At 38.2% G+C, this 26328-nt stretch overlaps 1 protein-coding gene across 1 annotated transcript in view; it reads right to left on the bottom strand.

Moving 5' to 3' along the window:
- Nucleotides 1-3808: 3808 nt before the first annotated feature.
- Nucleotides 3809-26328, bottom strand: part of N4BP2 (NEDD4 binding protein 2) — a 31367-nt gene continuing 8847 nt past the window's right edge. Inside the window, exons 7-18 of the mRNA XM_058803698.1 lie at nucleotides 24856-24932; nucleotides 23348-23503; nucleotides 19739-22053; nucleotides 18260-18345; nucleotides 17524-17566; nucleotides 16303-16538; nucleotides 14750-14868; nucleotides 13293-13431; nucleotides 13004-13189; nucleotides 10576-10744; nucleotides 8662-8785; nucleotides 3809-7893 (exon numbers count right to left, since the gene is read on the bottom strand). Of these exons, the coding sequence (XP_058659681.1) occupies nucleotides 7848-7893; nucleotides 8662-8785; nucleotides 10576-10744; nucleotides 13004-13189; nucleotides 13293-13431; nucleotides 14750-14868; nucleotides 16303-16538; nucleotides 17524-17566; nucleotides 18260-18345; nucleotides 19739-22053; nucleotides 23348-23503; nucleotides 24856-24932 (3696 nt within the window). The 3' untranslated portion in view covers nucleotides 3809-7847. The remainder of the gene's footprint in view (nucleotides 7894-8661; nucleotides 8786-10575; nucleotides 10745-13003; nucleotides 13190-13292; nucleotides 13432-14749; nucleotides 14869-16302; nucleotides 16539-17523; nucleotides 17567-18259; nucleotides 18346-19738; nucleotides 22054-23347; nucleotides 23504-24855; nucleotides 24933-26328) is intronic.

The following is a 26328-nucleotide window of genomic DNA, read 5'->3' on the forward strand; positions in this document are numbered from 1 at the left end:
TGAGGTGTCCAACAGCCTCCCTGGCAACCTGTTCCAGTGTCTAATAACTAATTCAATCTTCTTTCCCCATATCAGGTACTATTTCCAAAATACTCATCTGCGTTATTGAAGGAACAAGATTCTTTCTGTGTTTGCCTAGCTGTGGTTTTTTTTGTTTGGTTTTTGTTGGGTTTTTTTTTTGTTTGTTTTTTTTTGGTTTTTTGTTTTGTTTTGTGTTTTTTTTTTGTTTTGTTTTGTTTTGTTTTGTTTTTTGTTTTTTTGTTTTTTTTTTTTTTTTGGCACTCTGGGAGGGCATTTGCCACCTCATGGGGCAGACATGGGGCTTAGAGCAGACCTCTCTGACTGGCAGAAGCTGCTCCTGTCCCCCCTGCCTGATTTCCTTTTTGTTCTCAGATTTGCTCAGCTCTGATTTTGGTCTGCCTCAGAGGGTATGGTGTGTGCAATGCTCTGGAAGTAAATCTTGATACCAGCTGTATTTAACCCTACAAGCCTTTCTCTTGTTCTAGATGATTTTTATAAAAAAAATAATTATGTGCTGCTTATGTCCAGCACCAGAGATATAAACAACACACTAAATGTGTGCTTGTTTTAAAAGAGCCTAATTTTAAAATTCTTTTCTTAAATTTTCGAAGGGAGAATGTGCAGAACATGCAAACCCACGTCTGTTTCTCTAAACTCTCTGACTTTTGCCATTTCTCTCTCCCGGGGGGACATTCACACTTCCTTCCCCCACCTGGATCTAATGTAAAACTAACGCCAGTGGCTTTGCTGTAAGCATGGGGGGGGGCCGGTTGCTTCCTCTGTGAAACCACCGCTCACCTGGGGCTGTCCTGAGGCCCAGGCCCCAGAGCCGCCGAGGCGCTCCTGGCGCGGCTGCCCGGCCCAGCAAAGGCTGGCTCCTCCTTTGGCTCCGCCCGGGAGCCGCCGGGCTGCGCCGGTCACAGCAGGGAGGTGGCGGAGGGAGCCTCTTCCCTCAGCAGCCCCGCCGCAGCCGTCCCGGGGCTCCCCCTTCCCTACTCCCGCAGCCCGGGCAGCGGCGGCTCCGGGCGGCTCCCGGCTCAGGGCCCGGCACCCACGGAGAGAGCAGACACCCTGATCCCTGCTCCACAGTGCCTGCTCCAGCCCCAGCCCCGCACCCGCGGCCTGGCCATGCCCCGCTGGTGCTGCTGACTACATTCGGCTTGTCAGGAAAGAAAACAAACCAGGCCTCTTGCCCCGCTATGGGAGAGGCCACCGGGGCTCCCCTTGGGAAACAGCAGTATGAAGGCAGCAGCTGGTTTTGTTTTGAATGTGCTTTTCCCACTTGCTCCTGCTTCGAAAGAGACGGGGATAGTTACACTGCTCAGTCTCAGGCTCTCTGCCTCACCAGCTAGTTTCTCCTTTCTAGTCCATAGACATGGAGATGTTACCCCAAAAGAAGACTCCGAACAGAAGCCTGACATAGGTGCCCTGACCTGCTCCCAAAGGGAAGCCCCCCTGCCTGCCAGAGTGCATCATCCCTCCAAGGATCTTCTGCTGTCTACAGCATATTAAAGTAGCTACTTTACATGGCTACCCTGATAAATGCTCAAACCTGTCTATATGGCACTGCAAGACAGTAAAAGGAGATAATCTGGAAAGGCAAGAAGGGCACACAGGTGAAGAAGCCTACTTTTACTCTGATTTTGAGACCAGAATCCAAGGCAATGCCTTGTGAGTTAGCTGACATGGAGCAAACACTGTTATAGAGAGCTCGCACACACCAGCTTCACAGGGCTGCCATTTCTTCATTTACAGACCAACCTGATGAAATCTATGGCTCTGGCAGAGGATTTCCACTGCTTGCTCTCCTGGCCAGTGTGTATGAGTAGCCACAGATGTCTATTAAGGAGAGTGCTGTTTCTCAAGATAATACAAAAGAAACACTGATCCATGCAGTTGCTTACAAATTAGTGGCAACTAATGAGAAACCACTGCTAGCCCAGCCAGGCCCCACGATGCAAAGTCAAGCAACATCACGGGGGACCTCCCCTATCATGGTATTCAAGAAGACTGTGCCACCAGTAATATCCACAGTGGCACAGAACTTCACCAAACAGAACAATGCCTTTATGTTGGTTTCCAAACAGACTGATCTGTCCAAGCATCCAACCTGCAAAACTAACCCAGGGCAGCTGATGGAGAAACCCTGACACTACCATCTTCAAACCTGTGCGCAAAAATGAACCTGTCTTGCCCATCTCTAGCCCAGAGCAGCAAGTGTATTTTGAAAACCAACTCTATCCCACCCATCTATAAAGAAGAAAAAAATTCACCAAAATAATAGTCCAAATACAGTATCTCCCTCTGAGGAAGCAATGAACAGCACGTGATGTGTAATAACATCCTTTAGCACCTGTCATACAGAGAAACAACTCTGCTCTGGTAGGGGCACAGTAAGAAGTGCGGCCACCATCACTCTATGCCATTGGCAAGGGCACCACCTATTGTCAGGCTACCTGACACATTCCACCAGCAGACACATTTAATTATGCTTTAATAATTTGAGCTCACAAACTGTTTGTCTCTAGCAATATTTTTATTTTACCACAGTACAGTTTTCAGTCCTAAAGTTCAAATCACTTCCCTAAGTAAGAACAGACTACAATACCCTATTACTCTTATTTAAATAGGGAGACAGACTCTCAGAAGTGCACAGGGTTTCTTTGGAAGAACAAGCTCCCATCTGGAAGCAGTGAGGTGCTCAAGACTATCCCAGCACACAGGAAGAAAAGGGCATGAACTGAAACAGAAACTGGTGAGTCAGGATGGAATGCAAGGTTAGGAGTTAAGCTCCTTCAAGACAGAAGGCAAGTCCAGGAGCAGTACCTCTACTTTAAAACATCAATTTGAGACTAATGCCCAAGCTAGACCTTCAGCCACACTGCCAGAGCAGGGAGTCCTGTAAGTAAAGAGCACAGAACCAGTGAGACATTTACCAATGCTGTGGTCTAAGAACCGCGGCTCAGGATCAGCCACGTCACATTTAAACCAGCATCTGCCAAGCTTCCACATCTTCCCAAAACCTGTTTTCCCTGCTCTCTTGAACAGCTTATGAGTTGAGTTAGTGCTTTGCTGTGGAAATGCACAAGCCTGACTTGTTTCTGCAGTCAACCAAGCTGCAAGGCAATAAAGCCATAGGAATGATTCTGCAGGAGTCATCTGGGGTCACAGCAAGTTTCATCAAACTGAGCTAATAAAACAGGTTAGACTCCAGTCAGCACTTTGGTGTCATGCCACACTTCCAGGACAATACCTGCACCTGACCAGAACGGGGCAGGCATGGGAAAAGCCAGGCTTGCTAGCTCTGTATCTACCACGGTACAGCGCTGGGCTCTCTCAGGATCCACTCTCACTGCCTCTGATCCACAGGCTCCTGCTAAATGAGGCCTCTGCAGAACACTTCCCTTCCCCAAAGCCCCACTGCTGCAGTGGTCAGAACACTCCTCCCCTTGGTGTACACTGCTGCTGTCACTCTCCCATGAGTAAGCCAGCCTGGAATAGCATCTCTTCAGCTACTTCAGGTCAAAAAAAAATCTGAAACCATGACCCTCGTTCTCAGTAATTTGAGCATTCAGCTCGCACTCACAGCACTGAAATCCAGGCCACAAATCTGTTCCTTTTTATGCCTGCAGATGGTTGCTTCATCTCCCTACAGATGGTATCCTGAAGCCAAGCAAGTGGCTTTCATGCAGAACTCCAAGACTACTATTTGAAAAAATTTGATACAAGCTGCAACATAGTTTTCCAAGGAAAGACAGAAGGCTATACTTGTGACAAAAATCCTTTATTAAACTATATTCTGTAAATTCCATTTCATATTAGAAATTTTAAATGCAAATTACAAAACTATTTCAGTAAAAAACAAAATTATAGTTAACAGCAAAAGTACAACTTTATACAAATAAAAAAAATCATTTTTTGTTTTAATTTAAAAATAGAAATTTGTATCTTCCAATGTACTGGTCCTAACAGCTTTTACAACTGGTAGCTGCAATACTAGGTGTTTTCACATGTGTATTCACATCTGCTCATTTAATCCTCTGCAAAGGTTATTTAGCTGAAATAGCATGAATAGTTGGGCTTTGGTTGGGTTTTGAGGGGGGATGTACCACATGATATTAAAAGCAAAAGCCAAAATCATTAAGTATTGTCAAGGTATCCTGAAATATTTTTGCCATACTACTTTCACAATCAACTGAAATGGTTTTCAACAGTCACATTACTTCAGACAACTTTCTTCATTGCACCTCTGGCCTTTTTTTTTTCACTTTAGGATCACTCATCAATGTTAGCACAAGTATTAATTTTGTATATTAAAAAATGGTAATTTTCCTAAATTAAAACTTGGCATAACTATTAAAATGTTTTGTAAAAGAAGACACAAAAAGTCACATATTAAAGGCTACCATTCATCACCATCACATGCTGTTGAAGAACAGAAAGTGCTACAGAAACAGTTGTACATTATTTCAGAGTGCTGGTGGCAATACTGCTATTTTAATTGTAAGATGATACAGAATTTACACGATACCTCTGGTTTCTCATGGATTCTCACCGCAAGAGACATCAGAATGGTTGGAACTTCTAAAATATAACCTACTTTGAAATACCATTTTGAAATAACTATATTTCAAAGAATTCATCCCAGAATACATTATAAAATAATTCAGAGAAATACAAGAACTTCAGTGTTGTTTTTATGGAATATTAGCAAGTAGCTGAAGGCATGGAGATCCTTACTGATAAAACTCTACTTACTTTTACTCCGTGCACTCATCTTCAGACCTATTCTGTATCCAGCTCAGCACAGCTTTTAAGCAAGTGCTTGAGATCCCTCAGAGGATCATTACATTTTCTCTGAGTCAGAACTGCAATGCCTCATTTTGAGCAGCTGAAGCTGATAGAGGCAAGATTGGTTTTGCCAGTGCTACGATTTTAAGCCATCATCTCCATCAAAGTTCAGCTGGTAATCAAACAACACATGTAGGTGAATGACCAATTTACCCCAGGCAGGGCATTCAGAGAATGTTCATGAACCTCAACCTGCACCCCAATGAAAGCCAATGAAGAGAGGAAGAGAGAAGAGTATTCAAAACTGCTCTTGAGCTGTGTATTTCTCTGCTGATTTTGACAGACTGAAGAAAAATTCTCCTAGCACTGGGTAGAGCTGATTTTACCCTGAACATTTATTTATCCAAATAGGACTAAAGGATGAAAAAACAGTCTGAAAGGACACTGAAGCTCACCAGGAACAGTACCTTTCTTGAAAGTCTTAGCCCACTCCCAGAGACTGTTTATGCACTTTTAATTCTTTAATCTCTTTTGTCCCCTTAAGCTTGCACTTTTTGCGTGCAGTGGTAATTTTGAAAGAGGCTTAGGAAGTGGCAATTTCAAAAATATTCCTGAGCATGTTGGTCAGAGCATGTTCTGGGGAAGTGAGAGTCAACTGCAATCATTATCATCCACTTGCTAAGCCAGAAGAAGGCAAAAAGCTGTGCTTCTCATCTCCAGGGTAAAGTTGTCAACTAGATTATGATGAACAGATGGGCAAGACGAAAACTTTTTCTGCTTGTCTTTTGAACTAAAATCTAAGCTGTCTTTGTCCATGTCAGGAATGGTGTAAATATGCTGAGTGAATCAGGCTGCCTCCCAAAACAACCAGAAGTGTTGGCACTTCCTTGTTTACAGGCACATCTCTGTAGGGCTTGGGCACCCAAGCAGCTCAACACACAGCAGCCACCCAGGCCAACCAACAGGGACTGTACTGCAAAGAGCTGTCCCAGAGAGCTGCAACTCCATTTGGTATAAACAGCAGCACTAAGGAAAACCTGTTCAGGAACAGAAGGAAGTCCCTTGGTCCAAAACAAAGATTCTGGCTCTGCTGAGATAATTCTAGCATTTGCAACTCTGTACAGCTGATAGTCTGAACTGTTGTCATGAGGCCAAGTGCCGAAACAGCATCTCAATCCATTTTAGGCACTGTCACAGAGGATGGAGTGTGGACTTCACACAGGACATCATGCAGTGGCAGAAAAAGCTCTCTTAGTGCTGTAAGGGGACCACAGATCTTTTGTATTTCACTCACTGATTTCCAGAGCAAGGCAGAGAGAAGGAAACACAGAAAGGACATAATTCAGATGATCTAAGTACCCACAAAAAATATAAAACTTATTATGGCAGTCTATTATAGAAAGAATCTCTTTGATTAAGTATTACTCAAGCTATTCTTCCACCTGAAATCACCAGGAAAAGATAACTGTATCTCTTGAAGCACGACAAACTCATTTTTAAGTCTACCATGCATCATAGTCACTGTGTATATATTAGAGTAAATACAGACATATTCAGGAAACATCATGTCTTTCAGCCTGTCAGCAACTTACACAGACACGTTTTCAAGTGAAACCTATTTCTGTGGACAGCTTTTCTCACAGAAGTTCTTTGTTTATTAGTCCTCATGTATGCAAATTGAAGAATTTGCACACACATATGGATTCATATACAAACTCTATGTGTATGTAGTTCCTCGATAAAATTTACTGCAAAGTGGTTAAAAATTTAAAAATTCCTCACATTTATCCTTAATCTATTAATATTATTCCTAATACACAACTGACACCTGTTCTGAAAAAGCTGTACAACAAAAATTCATATGCCCTTCAGGAGGCAAAGATAAATAAAAATAGCGATGTATTCTACAAGATACTTCTATTAAAAAAGTGTTCTGATTGTGTACTGGAAACACGTGCAAAAGTAGAGACGTTTATATTTCATTTCTGAAGGGTTTTGCTTGGGGTCTTTTTATGTTGTTTTGGTTTTTACACAGGTATTTCTAGACGCTGATGCAATGCCATCAAAATCAGAGTAACTTTTGTACTCCCAGATCTTCCAGTTAGGCAATTACTTCTGCAATATTAGTATTCACTTTGATGTTAAAAATATATTTAAAATGTCTCATTATCATATTTTCTAAAAGGAAATCACCAAACAATACACAGAGAATGAAGACATCATTATTAGACACTTGTAAAGTAAAACAATACTGCATTTGCTGAATTTAAAAAGCTACAAAGAAAGAAACAATTTTAATCCAGTAGGTGGATCTCCAAAAGAGACTGAATAACAGCATTGTGGTTTTCCTTTAAGAGATCACACTAAATCTGCCAAATTACCAAACACACAGCTGGCCTTATATGCAACCTCCTTCAGAATTTGGAGAAGTTTTGAGGGAAGTCAGGATAACAGAACTGGTGAACTCAACATAACCACTAAAAAGACACAAGATTTTTAAAGAAACCTGGAAATACTCAGCACTCAGATGTAACTGGATTTGAAATACCAGTAGTTGCTCAGTTTCTGCCTCTCCTTTGCTATTCTGAAGGGTTTAGCAAAGTTCTGAATTACAAAATAACTTTGTATAAGATAATATGTTTTAGAAGTACAGAAGCCACAGCAATCAAGACGAGCAAGGGTCAAAAGGCAGATTAGGTATGCTAAGAAGATAGTTAGATTAAAAATTGTATCTTAACTTCTGTTAAAAACATCATATATTTCTCAGCAAAATTCTTAAATCTGCATTTCTGAGACTTCAAAACCTTTTAAGTATCTTCCTTTTGCAGGTTCAAAAAAAGTTCTACTCCACAGAAAAAAATTATTGGAAACATACTGACAAATCCACTTGCTGTAAATTGAGATCAGTTTAATAAAATATCATCCTTTAAAACGGACTGAAAAATACCAGTGCAGCTGTTCAAAACATGGGGTTTTTTCTGTTACCCGGCAGTCATCTGACACCTCAGTTTCTATATTCCTCTTTCCACAACTCCTCAATTCAGCATGACTTTCAGGCAGCCTGGTTTTATTTCTGTGAACCTATGAAACAAGAAAAAAAGACGCTTCAACATGTAAACTATATGCAATGCATCACCTTCAATTCTCATCAAACATATGGAAAGTGCTAAGGTCCTCAGTCAAGTATATTGTGCATGTGAGAGTCAGGAAATCAGCATTATGTGATCAGCAGATGTGACACTGAAGAAGGATTTTTCAGTGTCTGGAGATATGAAGACCTTGAAAAAGCAGAAACTAAGATGAAGATCCGAGCAAAGAAAAAGCTGCTGAATATTCTTGGTTATTAATTCTGCTCTTCTATTCCTGTTCCCCTTCCATTTCCTCTTCTTTTGAAATGGATTTTCATCCTTCTATTTTGTAGAAGCCAAGAAAGAAATGGGAAGCCATTGCTGGTTTTGAGTCTCACCTTCCTACACTGCTCTATATAAAAATCAGCCAACACATTGGTGCGAGCCCAGACTTACTAAATTGCTATCCCTCATACACTGAACACAAATGCAAGTATTGCAACAAATAAAAAGCAGGATTAACAGTTTTTCACAGTAAAACTAGCAATCTTGAGTGGAAATATGGAATTAAACTATCTCAGAGGAAAGGAATTAACATTTAACAGCTACTACACAACTGCATCAGATTTGTGAAACAACTGAGTTAATTTAATCTGAAACAGCAGACGTGCCCTAATCTGTGCAGTAGTTTAACAGCATTCTAAAACTAAACTTCAATTTTCAGTTATTTAAATGTGGTTCAAGAAAAAAAAAATTATCAGTAACAAAAATCTAAACTCACCTGAAGTTGTGGCTTGTGAGGTATCGGATAGCTGCTGGTCTGATGCGAGCAACTCCTCCCTGACTATGGCTTCCTCTTCCCGTGATAACACTGAGATATGGTTTGCCACCACTCTGCTGGTACTCTGCAACAGCAGGAATTGCAACACTTCAAGTTCTCCTCAGCAGAGACTTGGCATGCAGTACAAGCCTTCCATGCATTCCTCTGGAAACTCTCACTACTCATTTGGAGCTTTGTTTTCCCATGATGATATGCATATTTTAGATACAAATAGCCATTTTCCCCCATTTTGAAAAAGTCAAACTTGAAATCTAGACTGCTTGCAAAATGCATAATGTAATGATCACAAAATCCCTCCAATTTCATAGAAGCTTTACTGTCATCTAATATTCAACTGGAATTTACATTCTGTGATATAAATTTAAATTACAAAATTAAAAGAGGCGAATGTCATTCACTGAATTTTTAAGTGGTGCTCCTTCATGTTTTATCTTAAATTAATGTGAATAAAGAAATAACATTTTATTGAATAAAGAAATTAAGAAGAAAGAAAATATAAATCCAGCTTTTGACACTTATGCCACATTATTTGGACTATCTTCTGCTGTGTTGGAGCATGGAATTCAACAGATCAACACATTCCATGAGTTTTATTAGGGCCCTTAGCCATGATAATGAAAGAAATTGCTCTCTTCCCAGAGATAACAGCAACCTAAATTGATGAAGAGTTTGAAAAAGAGGAAAAAAAATTAAACTGGATTCTCACAACTAGATTTGCCAGTTTGGAATTACCAGTTCACATTACGTGTTTTTTCAACTACTCTCCCCCACACAGTAACTTTATTTAGGTTTTATATTTATTTACTGTTAATTGTGGCAGCAAAAGAAAGTTCCCAGTATTGTTCCTTTTCCCATGTACATACAGTGAAATTAACTACTTTTTTTTTTCAGCTTTAGGTAAATAGACTGAACAGAGAGCCCCTACTATCAATTTCAGCATTGCTGATTTAAGTACAGTTCTGGAAATTTAGTTCGAAAAAGCACTAGGTTACAGTTTAAATTGCACAAATGTCATTGTAGGAATTGACCAGATAATGGAATTTAATTATCTCTGGTGCACATTGAAAGACAAGGGTTATCTAAAGCCTCACTGAACACTTTTATTTATACTCTGAGGAGCAACTCCTTCAAAAAATCCTGTTTGTGTGGCAGTATCTTGTGTAAGAAATATTTATTACAGAAGCATTCCCAATGTGCTTAAATTTAGAGGGTAAATGGTAATGCAGAAAAGTGATCTTTTTACAGCATGGACACTCATGAAGTACTTGAACTCTCCACTATGAGAAAAAATGAGCTCTCAAGCAAAACTGCATAAAATGACATTTCTGGAAGCAGCAGCATTCTGATCTCAAGCATTGCTGCCAACAAACTGATAACAGAAGTTTCTGAAAGGTAGCTCAGATCTCACACTTTCATGTAGAAGTTGAAGACCATATCATCACTGTTGTTACAATTCCAACACAGTAATTTTTCTTTTAAGATTATAAAAGCAACATAGTTGTGACAAAGCAATGCAATGGGAATACATATGGTTGCATCATCATCTCAGTAAAAAATGTCATGAAGGACAGACCAAGTATTCAATAATAGTAATCAAAAGGGATAAAACACAAGGAAGAAGATTTACCAAGAAGCAGGGGGAGGGGGGCGAGACAGGAACAACAAAAATCATTGTCATGTTAAAGAAAAACAATTCCACTGGGGTACTTTGAAAACAAGACAACACAAAGCCTAGTTGTTTTTAACATGTATGTTATTAAAGCACATTCATTCCCTCTAATATTGCCATGCATCATGATTTCTTCTCATCATGAGAATAATTTTTAGGGGTAAGAATTATTACCTAAACCCTACCTTCCCTTTTCTCCTGGAGTACTCTGGACAATTGATTCACGGCTTCATCCACATGGAGACCATGCAAATCCAACACATTCATAGGCAGCAAGGAAGTATTTACTCTCTCAAAGATTTGCACAGCAGCAGCATGGTTAGCTTCTTTCATCTTCTGCTCATGAAGGCGACCCTTTATTCATAAGCACAATGACTATTACACACCAAGAAATAATTTTAGCTCCACACTGCTCAGTGGTTTCAAAATGACAGCACTGGCAGGGTGCTTTTAGTTCAAGTTTGAACTAATAAAATTTATAATTCTAGCAGAACTTCTGCAAGATGCTCAGTGAGACCTACTCACAGGAAGATTTCATTAAATCTGTTTGTGAGAAACTACTCAAAGCTGGCACAAAGAAGACATTATAACAAAAGCCTTAAAAGGAGGGAAAAAAAGGCAGAAAAGGCACAAAATCATAAGGTCTGTACATAAGCTAACAAGTTACACTCCATAATGAGTTGCAAATTTATTTTCCTAACAATAGATTTTTTATTTCCTGCAAGTATTTTGCTAAAATTATGATGAAAATATCAGAGAAACTGCCGAACAGATTAGGAAAAGCTGCTGACTGTTGTATTTGAGGTTAATTCTTCCGAACGCATTCCCGAAATTTCAGACAAGCCAAGGGTAAATAATAACAATAATAATAGTAACAGTAACAACAACTATAATAATATCATCATCTATCATCTCTCCCAATACTTTTTGACATATTTTATGACTGACAAGGTCAGTAAGTCTCTTCTGGAATGAGGGCAAGGACCAGTACAGTTAGTCACCTTACTACAGAGTGAACAAGTACCAACTCCTTCCCATGAACCTTGCAATGGTAGTATCTGAGAGATCAAAGCATCAAATTATGTCCTTGAAGATCTGTAGGCACAGTCTAAAAAGGAATGGAAGGAACTCCAGGTATTGCACTGATAAAGGCTCAAGAGAACAAAAGTGAAAATCTGTCTTACACTTTCTTAAAATGGATCACTCGAAGTGTGTTAGTGTCAGACCCAAGACAGCAGCTCTGTAACCCACTTGCAAAGGATTCCCAAGACAAAGGCCACCAGGAATAAAGTATTTTTTATTAATAAAGGTAGACTAGTTTCCCTTTTTATTACCTAAAGGAAAGTATATAATAAATAAATTTCAATAGATTTACAATAGATTGTATTTGTTCTTATGGATAAGAACCAAAGTAAGGACCTGAAATTACACTTCTATTTAAAATCCTGAACATCTTTGTCTCAAAACTTCAAGAATATATTAAACAGGATAAAACACATAAAAACCATAAAAAGTTTATTATAAAAATTGATAATCTGTACTTCCTACATGCACAGTAACAATCTAAACATTTAGTTACACCACTTGCATGAAAGCTTTTTGAATAAGCAAATTCAAGTGATTTATTATTACATTTTTGTTCTGTCATAATACAATTCCAAGTTTAGAATTAAATGCTTCTATACTGTGAATTCTTACTGAATTTTTATATACTATTAGATCGGGGAAAACTACAACCTTTGAAGATACTTGTAACACATTTTTTAAGCATGATGTCAAGGGACATGCTTAGTGCCTGTGAAGGCACTAAGAAGCCAATGTAGAGGAACTTTGATTACAAGATGAGATTAGACTTAAAAGCAAGAGTAGGATCAACAGCACTGATCAGCAGTACTCAAACTGGTGCATACTAAGAAATGTGCCTGAATCAAGACCAAAGAGCTAGTGCTCCAAGGTCAGAGCATGAAAGACTGATCAGCAGCAGATCTACAGTCCATAACCAGATGTATCATGAAAAGCATGACATACACACCTCATTTATCCCAACCCAAGACAGACTGTAGCCATAAAGATAGTCAGAATGAAGAAGTGAAGACAGCAGGCAGCAATCTTGCCCAAGATATAGGGAGGATGAAGCAAACAAGATTCAGTGGCAAAAGATGACATCTTAACACCTGACTCCTATAAAGTACAGAAGATGTGTCTAAGAACAGTTCAGCACCAACATATACAGAGGATTCAAAAACATTATGTTTGTTGCAGTCCATGTCACACTCCAGTGAACCTAGCCAGATCACTTGGACACAAATCTTGGTGTTTACAAGGACATGATGGGATGTGAAAGAGATCTAAGACAAAGGAGCATGTGTGACTAAGCACTAGATATCACCTTTCATGAGGTCTCACACTAGATTTGGTTACATTAGCTTCCTGGGCCAGTATCATTACTAGTGGAAGCAAATTTACTTGTGATTGTCAATATAATACACAGGGAACAGGGAACAGTGACCAAATCCATCACCTCTAGCAGGCATGATGTTTTCCTTATCACTTCCAACTCAGGGTTTAAACACCTCCCTAAGTTCAGACAAAAAGCACAATATTTTTGTTTACCTGATGTGCATAAAATGCTGCCACAGGCTTCATACCCATGCAATAGGCCTCTCCAGCCTTTTTCAAACATTCCTGTCTCTTTTGCTGGTGACAAAAAGCTTCTGCTCTTAAATCATCATACTGTGGATACTCAAAGTCTTGAAACATTTCACATAAAGGATCATCCTCTTCCTTACTTTTTTTTGCCTGTAGGAATTCATATTGTTGAAGTTACAGGTGCATTGTAGGGTGTTTCCATTAGCATCGTTTTGGCTATGTTTATAACTATGGTTAAAAAAAATATAAATACCTTCTTCTCACGGTTCTTTGCAGCATTGTAGGAAGAAACAATTTCATTTTGCTGAGCAGTTTCTTGAGCTATAACTGTTTGTACAGGATCTGCCTCCAGAACACAGTTCAGAAACTGTTCAGTTTGTTCTAAAGAGTAGCTGTAAAGGATAAATAAAGTCCGTAACTTTACAAATATATATTAGTAGCTGCTATAGTTATCTAAATTCATTATAACAAACATTGATATTGTTACAGAACTAGATTACAATGAAAATAAACAGAGGAATGGAATATTCCAGCTCATTAAAGAAAGGCTTGCAAACTCCTTGTAGGGAATTACTGGCATCAACACACATGCAGTCTTGGTCGATTGAAACATAACTGAGGGGCACTTGAACATTAAAAGGAAAATTACATAACTGAAATAAATTGCATCCTACCTTAATAAAAAAGATATTAATAAATGCTGCTCTTTGGGCTGAGTAAGATAGTTCATCTTAAATCTTCTCTGGTAAAGGTTAGATAGTTCAAACTAATTTAAAACTAGCTCAGTTTTCTGAAACCCTAATGAGGGTAAATCCTTGTATTTTTAGTCAAACTTTGTTATCAAATTTAATTAAGTAAGACATCAGTTGCCAACAGCTTTCTAATAAGCTGTTTTTCTTCTTTATTCTTGCTCTTTAGTAAGCTAACAAGAACAGACTGATCAAAAGTAAAGACAGATTTTGGGAAAGGCAACACTATGAGGACAATTTTGAACGTGAAAAATAAGATGGTGAAATGTTTGAATTATAAAAGTGGATGAAGGATATATTTTAAACAGGAAAGATTTTTATAACAACCTGGACAAGCAGCATGACTGACAAGTAGGTATGCAAACCCATATGTAGAGACAGACATTCAAATGGCCAAGGATGAAAAAAGATGTTTCTCTTGAAAAAAAAAAGAAACTTGGATTTAAGAAGGTAGAAACTTCACAGACACTTGGATTTAAGAAGGTAGACATATATCCCAGAAACATAATGCAGAAGAGAGAGAGAATGTCAGCAGGAAGGCATAGAGAGATGGTTCATTCCCTCAGAGCAGCTGCAGTAACCAGGAAAGTACTCATAGGTAACACCAGGTGATGATTGTGTTTTCCTCTTGGGCAGATGCCATTTCCTGCAATCCTACTATTACCACACCCACTCATTTCTCCCACTAGATTTAAACCCCAGCTCTCAAGAAAATAAGCAGTTCCACTGACAGTCAGACAGTGGTCAACAGCAAGAGACACTCTTCTCCCAGTGAAAGAAACTGTCTATTCTGCCCTAAAAAGAAATGTGTCTAAACTGAGTTTTATACCCTTTTTGCCTTTATTTAGAGTAACAAAAAGCACTACTTTGCAAAAAACCATTCTTTAGTAGCATCTTAACTCTCAATATTTATGACTGTAACTGAGTACCACTTTTACAAAGAAGTAATAGGATTTCTTACTTGTTGTCCCTGAAGACATCCATTAAGAAATTCTGATTAATAGTTGGAAACATCTCAAAAAGTTGCTTCTCCTTTAGTTTAGCAGCACAGTCTTTTCTGGCTGTAGAAGGAACACGATTCTACCCAGAAAACAAAAGAAATATATTAAAAGTTCTTCATTAGAAAAAAAATACAGTAAAGGTGGAGCCAATCCAACTTTGCCATTATTTGTTACCATTTTAGAAGTATCTACTCAGTTGGTATGCACTCACAGCAATGACAATGTGCCATACCAGCCTGCCACACTGATCAGCATAAAGTAAGGACAGGTGAGTTGTATCATACACCACTGCAGCACTCTGCAGTCTTTTGAAGTAATGCAGCTGGAGGTCCCCCATAATTTGGACAAAGTAAAATGAGGATTTTTAGGAGGGATTTAGGTTTTGGAATTTATTCCCTGCCAGTCCATTCAGTCCAGTGCTAAGCTTGTGCAAAGTCCTCCTCTTTATACTGAGGGCCTGGGGTTGAAACAATACCTCATTATTAAGCAGCATAAACAATTTTGGTTTGATGTATCAGAAGCTGTGTCTATAATAAATATTCTTAGTTGTCATCTGAGAAGGTGACATAATTATAATCTAGAATCAATTGGAATGATCATTCCAATATTCAGATTTTTTTAAAAAAGAAAAAAAGTGATCAAGATAAAGCCAAGCTCCATGAATTCAAACTGAAAGTAAAGCTGTGGACGTGACATTTGTTGTTATCAGTAGTTCACATACATGCAGTTCAAAGAAAGAATCCACAAGCCATTTTCCAAGTACAGGCTAATTCATACAACTTCCTACACCACTTCAGAACTCCTCTACTTTAGGACAGCTGCTTATCAGAGACCATTACAAATAAGAACACCTGTTCTGAACATCAGTGGGGCAGTAGAGGGCAGTATCAGGCACAAGCCAAACAGGCAGGGTACAAGAATTCTGTGTGGAAAACAAAGAACTAGTAAAAATCTATTAAAGAGTTACTTTAGAAGTGGGTACAGAAACTTGTTGCAGATTAACCTCAACTACTTATTTTAATGACCCATCTGTTAGGAATATTGTGGGTTCTCCTAACAAAAAAAAAAAAAAAAACACCAAACAAACAAACAAAACATTACAGCCAATTCAGTACACTTCTAGACAAGGCATGGAGCCAACTAAGAACTTTTTTTTTTGATACTGCTGTCACAATGCAAAGCATGGAAGATTATACTGATCTTTGGTTTTAGCTGAGCAACCAAAAAATAATTCAACCAAACACAAATGCTAGCTTGGATAGTAAAATGCAGCATGATCTGTGTGAAAACAACCAAAATATTATATTCTAAATGAGACTGTATTTTTCAAACAGAACCATCTACCTCAAGCAAAACTTCTGTATCACAGTTATCAACAATACTAATTGGCATGCATTTTTGTCACAAATTCAAGCTGTAATCAGCAACATAGGGATGAGTCACCGAGTAAGACACCCTATTTCACTAACAGAAATGAATCTAATCCACGTTTAAAAAATTGTGCTATCCATACCAGGTCCTCTCTCTCCTGCATCGCTATTTCTTCAGAAATTATTTGCCTGAGAGAAACTTTCTGAATCTGAGCATTCCAATGATCCATAAATGGAAAAACATCTGATGTTGCTGGGGTTTTTGTCTGTACATTATTAGATGCGTCTGCAGCCAAGCTCGATTTCTTCTTCTGTATTTTGCTGTCTGCATTCTGAGATAACAGCACTTCTGAGTCATCTGTATCTATCTGCTGAAACACTGTAGGACATTCAAAAACAATAAAAGTAGGGTGACAAAACACTTACTTGGTTATATATACATGCAATGACAAAATAATTAAGACAAGTTTTTCAATCTACACAGTTTGAGTTTTGTTAAAACAAGATTATTAATGCTAAAACAAAAACCAACACATGGCTTTCACCTTCTCCACTTCAATTTTCCAAAGACTGTCTGATCATCTTTATCTATTTTGTGAAATAAAAGAAAACCACCAGACTTCCTCACCAAATTCTCAAGTGCTAAGACGTTTCTTAAAGCTGTAAATCACCTTGCACATACATTAGGTGGGGCTTGTTTGCTTTTATAAAAGAATCACTGACTAGTATGTTTACCTGCCTTTCTTCCACAACTTAAGGACAGATGCTTAACAATCTCGTTTTCTACTTCCACAAGTTAATGGCAACAGCATTGTTTGGTCACTAGTTTGCACCCACATTGCAGTCCAAGTCTGCAGTGGGGTTCTGCCATAGAGGGACATTTCTTCTGGGACCTGAATGAAAACTGGACTGCAAGAGATGTTAACACTTTTTAAACAAGGTATCCATCTTCCTGCTAAAATCACCTCTGATCAGCAACTTGTCATTGTTGTATTCCTGACCTCCCTTCCTCGCCTGCAGAAATCTTACTCTGCTAGTAATTCTCTGACTGCTCCTTTTCTTGCCACAGATAATTCCTACCAAAAGGCTGTCTGCTTCAACCAGAGCTTCTCCAAGTTTTCTGAACGACATAAAATTATAGGCTTTATCTGGAACTAGTGATTCTGCTCTTAATTAACTGCTCTCCCCTCCCCCACACATCGTAAGAAATTGGTAAATGGATCCAAAGGCAATACAATTTAGTCTAATAAATAAAGTCATTATTTTTAATGGATGGAGCATTTGCTACCTTAAGTTTCAAATAATTAAATGCTTTTATAATGAACATTAAGTACTTTTACAATTAAAAGCAATACATGACATACCTTCTGCAGACGACTTAGAAGATTCATCTCTCCTCTGACGCTTCTAAATAAAAATAGTAAAATCGTGAATGTTGTAAGTTATGAATTTTGCAGGAAAACTTTGCAAGTGTGAGCTTCTAATTAAAGCAATTTCAAAATAAGGTCTTGCAATACTTCTCAAAGATTCGGTATTTTAAAAAATATATCTAGGAAAAATAATTCTGAAGTGAAATTTGTAAGCTAAAATTATCTTGCTAAAAACACATCAAACCAGAGAAACATGCCCCACTGCTAAGACTTCATAGGCTTAATTACATAACCCAAATAAAAATTTTGCCAAAAGGCATTCCAAGTTTCACAGAGCTGTAAAGGAACATAAGTTAGAGAACTCATCTCAATTATTGCACGCGGAGATGTTTTGTATAGAGAATAGTTAATCAAAGAATTGTATTTACAGGTCAAAAAACCAATAAGGATTTTTGGCCAGTGGAATTCTTCATCAATTTTGTAGTGAAATTGTGCACTATGATCCTTCTTTTTTAAGAATCTTGTTTTCATGATGAGGCACTCATGACATCCCTTAAAACATTTTTCAATAGCTCCAATGATTATGACATACTGATACACTCCACAGGTTTTACAAACTACTATTATATTTTATCATTGTTCTTACAAAGATAATACCTTTAGACCAAGACAAATGGTCTGACAAAATACAGGCATGCCACAATGCATCATAAGCAAGAAATCTACTGACCAGAATAGATTCTTTCCATTTTTCATGAATCACTTTTGCCAAATTCAGATCAATATGAACCACACAATCCTCAACAGTTAGTGACCCTTGAGGAACAAAGAGAATATATTCATTAAAAGCATTCTATAAAAACTTATGTAAGCAATTAAAGTACAGTATCCTAGACTTATTAATTTTAACTTTGGATATTCTACATAAACTGGTCATGCCTAAAAAAACCATCTAAACAAAAAAGCACATTCCACAGAAATTGTTTTCAGGTGTTCAAAAACTCTGAAAGGCGAGGAAAGAAACAAGTCAACATTAACTGTATGTTGTTGAACTATGACTACCTGGACAGTGGTATTTTTACTTCTCTTTTCAGTTTTTCTAGCAGACCCTTCTTTTACAAAGCCATTGTTAATTGAAATCAGTTTCATCCACAAAACTGTGATTCCCCCTGTTCCATTGCAATCCACATGGCAACTGCTTTTCTGTACAACATACCCACCACAGCCCAACAGCAGTCACATCCCTCCTTTCCAGCACACAAACTCAGAGAGACAAACTCCAAGCATCCCCCCAAACTCTAAAGGAAACAGCAGAAATTATCATGGTATCATAACAAAAGCTCTTTTTCCTAAAAAGGGTATTTCTCACCCTTTCAAAAATAAAAAAGCAAGAAGTATGTATGCGTCAAATAAAAATTTTGAGCATACTTCAGACACAATAAAACACTCTTCTGCTATAAAAAGCAAACTTTTTTTTAAGGAGGTAGGCACGTAAGGCAAAGAGGCCAGTAATCAAACCCACCAATAAATCAGGTATCCAGGGTTTCACATAAAGCAATCTTCAAGATAAGATGAAAGACGGAAAGGAGAAAAAAAGGGGAAAAGTGTGGGGAAAAAAGAGAGAAAAACATCAATCTTATATTCCTCCTATTTTCTTTTTTCCTTTTTCTATTACTCTTTAACTTGTGAGATGCATGTTCAAGCTGCTTATGACTTCCTTAACCATAATCTGCCAGCAGACTGATCTGTTGTCATCTTTTTAAGGACACAGCCAACTTCATCTCCCTTAACCATCCATCTTCTTGTTCCCCAACTTATGTGATGCCTAAAGGTTTTTTTTCCCTTTCTTCTTTCCTAATCAGCCACAATTTGCATATTCCTTATCATCTAAATATCTCTTCAGAGTTTGAATATAAGCTGAAAGGCCTGTTGCTCAGAATGCAAATAAGCAAATATATTTTTACTTTGAAGTATGTGCATGTACAAAAAGACAAATGCAGAAGGTAGCACTACTGCACTTATATTTTATGCCATGCTTAGTTCAGTTTATTTCTGCATTAACATCAACCGCCAGTATCATGAGGAGTTACAGGAATCTACTCCCTAAAAATCAAGCATGAAGAGAAAAAAGCACAGGCAAAGAAAGAAAGGTTTACTACCCAAGTAATTTTTTTTTTTTCATAAAAACATGTATATAATTACATCTTACCTGCATCAATGCCAACAGGTCCAAATATCTCTTTCAGCTGGAGTGCCAATTCAGGAGGCAATGTTAGTTCTAGGCAATCTATACTGAAGGCTGCATGTGATGCTGGTATAGGGTTTTGTCTCTTGGCTTTAGTTGCAGCCAAGCTTGGAGTGTCAATTTCTTCTTTACCACATATCTCCCTGCAATTCTCCTGAGTTTCTTTATCCATCTCCAGTTCTTTATTGCTGCTAGGACCAACCAGAGGTGCACGATCCATTTCCAGTAACAAACCAGTCCCTTTGGAATTTTTGGCATTGCTTTCTGAAGGGTTACTGTCACTTTCATTGTTTAATTCAGATTTCAAATTGGTAGAAGTTGTGTTAGGATCATGAGGCAAAGCTGCATCAAGTTGTAAAAGTGATGGCTTATTTACAGTTTCTTCAAGAGGACTCTCACTCCCTCCCTTCTGCTTTCCTAAAACAGACAGCTCCATGACACCTGCTGCTGAGCTGCTTGTGTTAGTTCTAGGGGCTGAATCCACAGAATTTTTCACTTCCACTGAATTTTCCAATGAGGTAGCAGTGAATGAGTCACAAACATCAGCACTTGTCACGGGTGTCTTGGCAGCCCTACTTTCTGCAATGCTGAGTGGTGAGTCCTTGCCTTCTAAAGTCTCAAAGGTATCACCAGCCCCAAGTACTTGTGGGGCTTGTTTGCAGTCTTTGAGATTCTCGTCATAGTTTATACTTGCCTTGAAATCAAGGTCTGTGGCCACTGGCTCAGCTTCGCTTACCTGAAAGCTCTCAGTATCAACAGCTTTACGTAACTTTTCATCAGAGTCTAACAGCACACCTGTGGCCCAGTCTATGTCTTTGTTACATCTTTCATACAGATCTTTCAGAGCTTCAAATGAAACAGACTCAAAGAGCTTACAGAGTATATCTAGTTTTTCAGACTCATCAATATTGATAAGCTCACTTTCCTCCACAAAAGTACTTTTATCATACGTAACTCGATAGGGTATTTTTTCCTGAGAATCTGAGACATTATCTATGTCTTTGGGTTTGAAGCCATCTAACCTCCCATACAGTATTTTTGCTGTCTCGGGAAAAAGCATTTTCTTTTCTAATCTCCACAGGAGAGCAAAGTCCTGTGATTCAGTCTGTGAATAGCTATTTTTTTGCCTATATAAGTCTGTTTCCTGTTTCTCTTCTGCCAGGTTAAGTTTAGACAAATGGTCCTCTTCTCTGGGATGTGGCAAGCTGCTGTTTGTAAAAGTAAGGGCTAATTTGTGATGTTTCCTTGTTCTCTTACTTTGCTGGGATTTTTCCTCACTTACTGTTTCACTACCTACTATTTCCTCTTGGTGTACAGGCAAACTCCTTGAATCTGGTTGCTCGTCAGTGCAAACAGGTGACCCATGAACCACATGCACAGTCTCAAGAGCATTCATATTAGTGTCGTCTTCAGTATTTCTGTCTTCATCACACTGATTTAAATTTGTCTTTCTCATTCTCCTTGACCTTTGCTGTCTCTGTTCTAACAAGGGTGAGACAGGCCAATATTCTAACATTTGCAATTCTGGTGTAACTTTATCTGAACTAACAGAGTAACAGCTACAGGGTAGACTTTCATGCTCGTGTCCTTTCTCAACAGTACATGTCTTAGGCAAGTCCACTTGCTCTTTACCTATCTCAGAATGCTGCTGACTGGGAGTTTCACCTTCCTTATCACTCTTCAGAGGAGATTTTTCTAGTCTTCTAGATCTTTTGACTCTCTGTCCCATTGTTTGTTCCATGGGCCAGTCACCCAGAAAGTTCAGTGGTTCTGGTTTTCCTGATGTGTCAAAAGCCGAACTGCTTGATTCCATTGTGTTACTCGTTTGTGTTGATTTTGGTTCCATACACATTCTGCCCAATTGTTCAACTGCAGTTTGAACTTTGAGACTGTTGTTATCACTGTGTTCCTCAGCTCCACCTGTGTGTAAGTTCATAGTCTCTTCAGCTGGAATCACATCAACCTCATCTATTTCTGCTTCAGTATTTTCTTCTGGTTTTAATCCCTTTTCTTCCTTCTTCTCCAAGGGCAGCTCTCTTTTGATGCAATCTGATAAATTAATTTCCAAGTCATCTTGAACAGTGCTGTCCTCAGAATTGTGTTCCACTGAGATATTTTCCATTTCTTTTTCCTCTTTCTGAAAATGCTCGGGGTCACAACTACTTTCTAATGTTAGAGAAATACTGGGAGAAGTTTTATCAACCTCAGCTAATTCAATAGGCTCCACCTCAGAAGCAAAACATTCTTCTTCCTTTACATCAGAATGTGCCTCTCTTTTTCTGTAAGACAAATTGGAATGAAATATAGACCCATTTCAAACCTTCTTAAAACATTGTCCACATTTTTAACTCCAGTTAGAGATAGCATAGAGAGTTTAACCTAGTTAGACTTCTAGTAGAAGGAAAACAAATTTATAACAAGCTGTAACTCCAACACTCCTCGACAAAAAAGGAGCTAAGCAGAGATGAATTTTCTTTAGTAAGTAGTTTCTTAAGTAACTTTCTTTTGTGCTCTTCTTACTAGAGCACAGGGCTAAGAACACTTTCTCAGGAGTCAATCGCCCTCCCATCCCATTTCCAGCATTCAGTTTTGTATCAAAGCACTTTGCTGCCAGACACTTCCTCATTCAGATCAGCAAGTCTGGTAAATATACTTTTATCTAATGACTGTTGCTCTCTCCTCTTGGCTTAATGCTAAAGACAGTCTAGACATTAACTAGGAGAGAATGTGCCATTTCTTGTCAAATCATTTTTTACAATCAACTACATTCCATTAATTATCATTTCAAATACATCACACATGCAAAATCCAAGTGAAATAATAATTGAAATCAAATCTGATTTCCTGTGTGTGTCCTAGTTTTGGCCAGAACATGGAGGTTATTTTATACCACCTACATCAATGCTGGAGCAGGAATGGGAAGAGGAAGGGGGAGCAAATGAGCAGTGAGTGTGTCAGTGGGGGCACTGAGCTGGGGATTGCCATTCCTGAGCAGGACACTGTACACTACAATACACAGCACAATCCAGACTGGCAACTGCAGAACAGTCCTGGATACAGCCAATGGAAACCTAGGCAAGTTTAAATCAAGTATACTGAAGAGCAAGTAAAACCTGTTACCACTGCACAGAGAATACACCTTCCATCACCAAGATATAATCTAATATCAACATACAAACTTGGAAATTGTCATTTGCTCTTATTTGGGACAACATTTTTCTAAAAAACAATTTAGAGATTTTTAGTGCTTTTTATCTATAGCATACATCCAACAACACATTTCTAAGATAACAGCAAGTCAGTCAAGACTGGCTTCTTGAAAAGTAACACTGCTATAATGGGAGGCTTTCAAAAGCATTGGAAAGTTGACTAGATCCCTTGACTACTCATTTCTGACAATCCTGAAATTCTTAAAAATTAAAAAAACTATGCAGGGATTTTTCGTGTTACTTAACTGTCTTTTTAAACACATTCACCATTTGACATTATTACCCAGGTTTTGTTGCTAAGAAGCTAAAAGGCTACATTTTTAGTCTTTTATTTGATGCTATAAAGCTAGTGAAAGAATCTAACCTCTGGCTTCCCTCCTGACAAGGATCTTCACTCCAACCAGCAGCTTCTGATTTGTCTGGAACTGAAGAATCCAATATTGATCTCACAGTAAGGCAGCGTTCATAGCGTTCCAACATTCTTTTGATCTTTTCTTTAGATACACCATGAATGTTTCTCCTATGAATTGAAAATAAACAAATATAAAGTCATTTCAAACTTCTGTATTACAATGACAAAGGAGAAAAATGTAATAGATTTACAGCAAGACTAACCAAAGAATTCAGGGAGCCAGATCAAAAGCTGTGAGACAGCAATTCTTTCTGTATCAGTGCACTAAGGCATTGCAAACAGGACACATCAGACAAATTGCTGCTCCACTTTTCCACCCCATCTGGTCTCCCCGTACTGCAGTTAGTTGGATGTTTTGCATAATACCAAAATCTAAAACTGTACTAATAATGCATCTTCCTCAAGTAAGTTTCAGAAAACACACTATATCAGATCCTGACAGTGATGCAGGATACCAAACTGGGTACAGAAGACTTCTGAATTCAGTCTTCTTTCCTTGGTTTTGCTAAACAAAGAACTCGTTGAGCCTTGAAGAAAACGTATTCATCTATTATTCTGGACACCCTTTGGCCAGAAATTTTCACTAACTCTGTTAAGCACCAATTAGCATTGTGTTCTGCTGCAGTGCCACCTAGAACAAGTGAATCTTGTCAAGGATAGTAAAAGACAAATTGAAAATACAGAAGAAAAAGTTTAACTTTTATTTTAAAAAGGAAAATAATCTATCTTACCTCACTTTAAAAGCAGCCAACCTTAAGCTAATCATGCAAATTCAGATGACAACAGATACCATAAAATCAGAAAAGAACTTCTGTTGGAAGGGACCTCTGGAATTCCTATACTTCAGTCTCCTACTCAGAGGAAGTACAGCTAGATCAGGTTGCCCAGAGCTTTTTGGCTGATATTGAATAACCGAAATGACTGAAAGTCTATAAACTCTATGGGCAAACTCTTTCAGTACCTAACCACCTTTAAAGTAAATGTTGGGCTTTTTTTTTAATGTAATCTGGAGTTACAACTTGATCATGTTTAGTTTGTCCTATCCCTGCACAACTCTTTTTAGTCTTCTCTATAATGTTTCAAAAGGTAGCTGAAAACAACACAACTATTCTTCTTCAATTATCTCTGCTTAAGGTTGAATAAACTACTCTTGCTCAGTTCCATATCACCTGTGAATCTGCTAAGAGTGCACTCTGTCCCAGCATCCAAGCCATAAAAAGGACATTAAAGAGCTGCAGTCCCTCCCCAGAGGGACACAGGCCTTCACTTTGCTCACACAACATTTGAACCTGGCATCTAGCCAATTTTCTCATTATATTTTCTTACATTTTATTATTCACTTACGTAAGGTTCATGTCTTGCTGATTTCAGCCCTAAGTAATATAAAGTCCTGCTAAAGAAGAGGTAAGCAGCAATCATAGCTCGTACTGTCCAGTATGTTATTTTCCTTACATTCTTACCTTTCCAGTTCTTTTGGTTTAAACTTCCACCAAGTGTCTGGTTCTCGGAACATTACTTTGTATTTGAACTGCTGAGCCTGAATAAAGAGATATAATATAAAACAGAACATGCCACATCATCCATTTCTTATTTCTATGACAAAGCACACTATATGCATAGCTTGCATACCTATGGAATAAAACATTTGGAATAAACATTTTTGTTCAGTGTGGCACTTCAGTTTATATAAACTGAGATTTTTTAAAAAACGTTTCTGTATCTCTTGCCATAAAATTAAATGTGCCATGATGTGTCTTCTGAGACAACACTGCAAAACATCATCTCTTTCCAGATACAGCACACACATTTCTACACAGCCTCTCCAAGACAGAGGAAAGTGCACAGCTTACATTCAGAGCTGACCAGATGTGAACCAGCTCCAAAACAAGCAATTGAGTTATATTAGCACAGCTACTGTGGACAGCCTTCCTGCCACATGGGAAACTTGACCAAGCTGCAAGTAAATGGTTTCTATATAGTTCAGTCTCATCATGACAGAAAATGAGCCTACAGTCTAATCAGGAGAAACACTGCAAGTACTGTGCTGTTTCCCCCCATTCCTGTTTTCAGAAAAAATTCTTATCACTGTACCAAACACTGCACTTCTGCAAGAACTCTTGTTGCATCTTGATTTCAGCAAGCAGCAAAATAAAGACATAACTTATAAAAGAACTGCTAATCTGACAGTTGCTAATAAATGCAAGGATAATAAAATAAGTATTTTATTAACAAAAATTATGTGTGTCAAAGTCTCACTGTTCATTAATCTATTAGCACATGCAGCATATGCAAGGTATCTGCTCAAAAGCTGTCAATTATATGTATATTGTATATTTTATATATATATATATATATATATATATATATATACTCTCTGCTGTGTTTCTGTAACAGGCAAGGAGAAATCCCAGACCTATATTACAATACTTTTTTGCACTGTATTATTTCAGTTAATCAGAACCAATTTGATAAAATAATGTTGTTCTAACTACCAACACGGTTAATGATCAATAGCAAAATACACTCGCAACTCTAAAAGTGTTGATATCCATTTAAAAACTATTATGTGAAAAGGTGGGATCACTTCAACAACAAATATTAAGTAAATCTGCATAACTACAAGCAAGCTAGCAATATTTGGTAACTCCAGCCTCCAACTGGTATTTGCCTCTATATTTAGGATGGAACTGAGTTTTCAAGTTTTACAAAGCATCAGACATCACTCATTCATTACTGTTGATTTCTAAAGCAGCTTCCAATTTTACTGATCATACAAAAGAGGAACAAAATCCAATTTCTTCAACATGTACTTTTGGCCCCAAGAGCAAAGCACTTGGCTTCGGCTTTTGGTGACTGGGCCAGGTTAATGCTCATACACCACATGACACTGAGCAATGAGTCCATGCAACACTGGCACTTTTACTCCAGACTTC

This window comes from Ammospiza caudacuta, chromosome 4 (assembly GCF_027887145.1).
Source record: "Ammospiza caudacuta isolate bAmmCau1 chromosome 4, bAmmCau1.pri, whole genome shotgun sequence".
Taxonomy (NCBI): Eukaryota; Metazoa; Chordata; class Aves; order Passeriformes; family Passerellidae; genus Ammospiza; species Ammospiza caudacuta.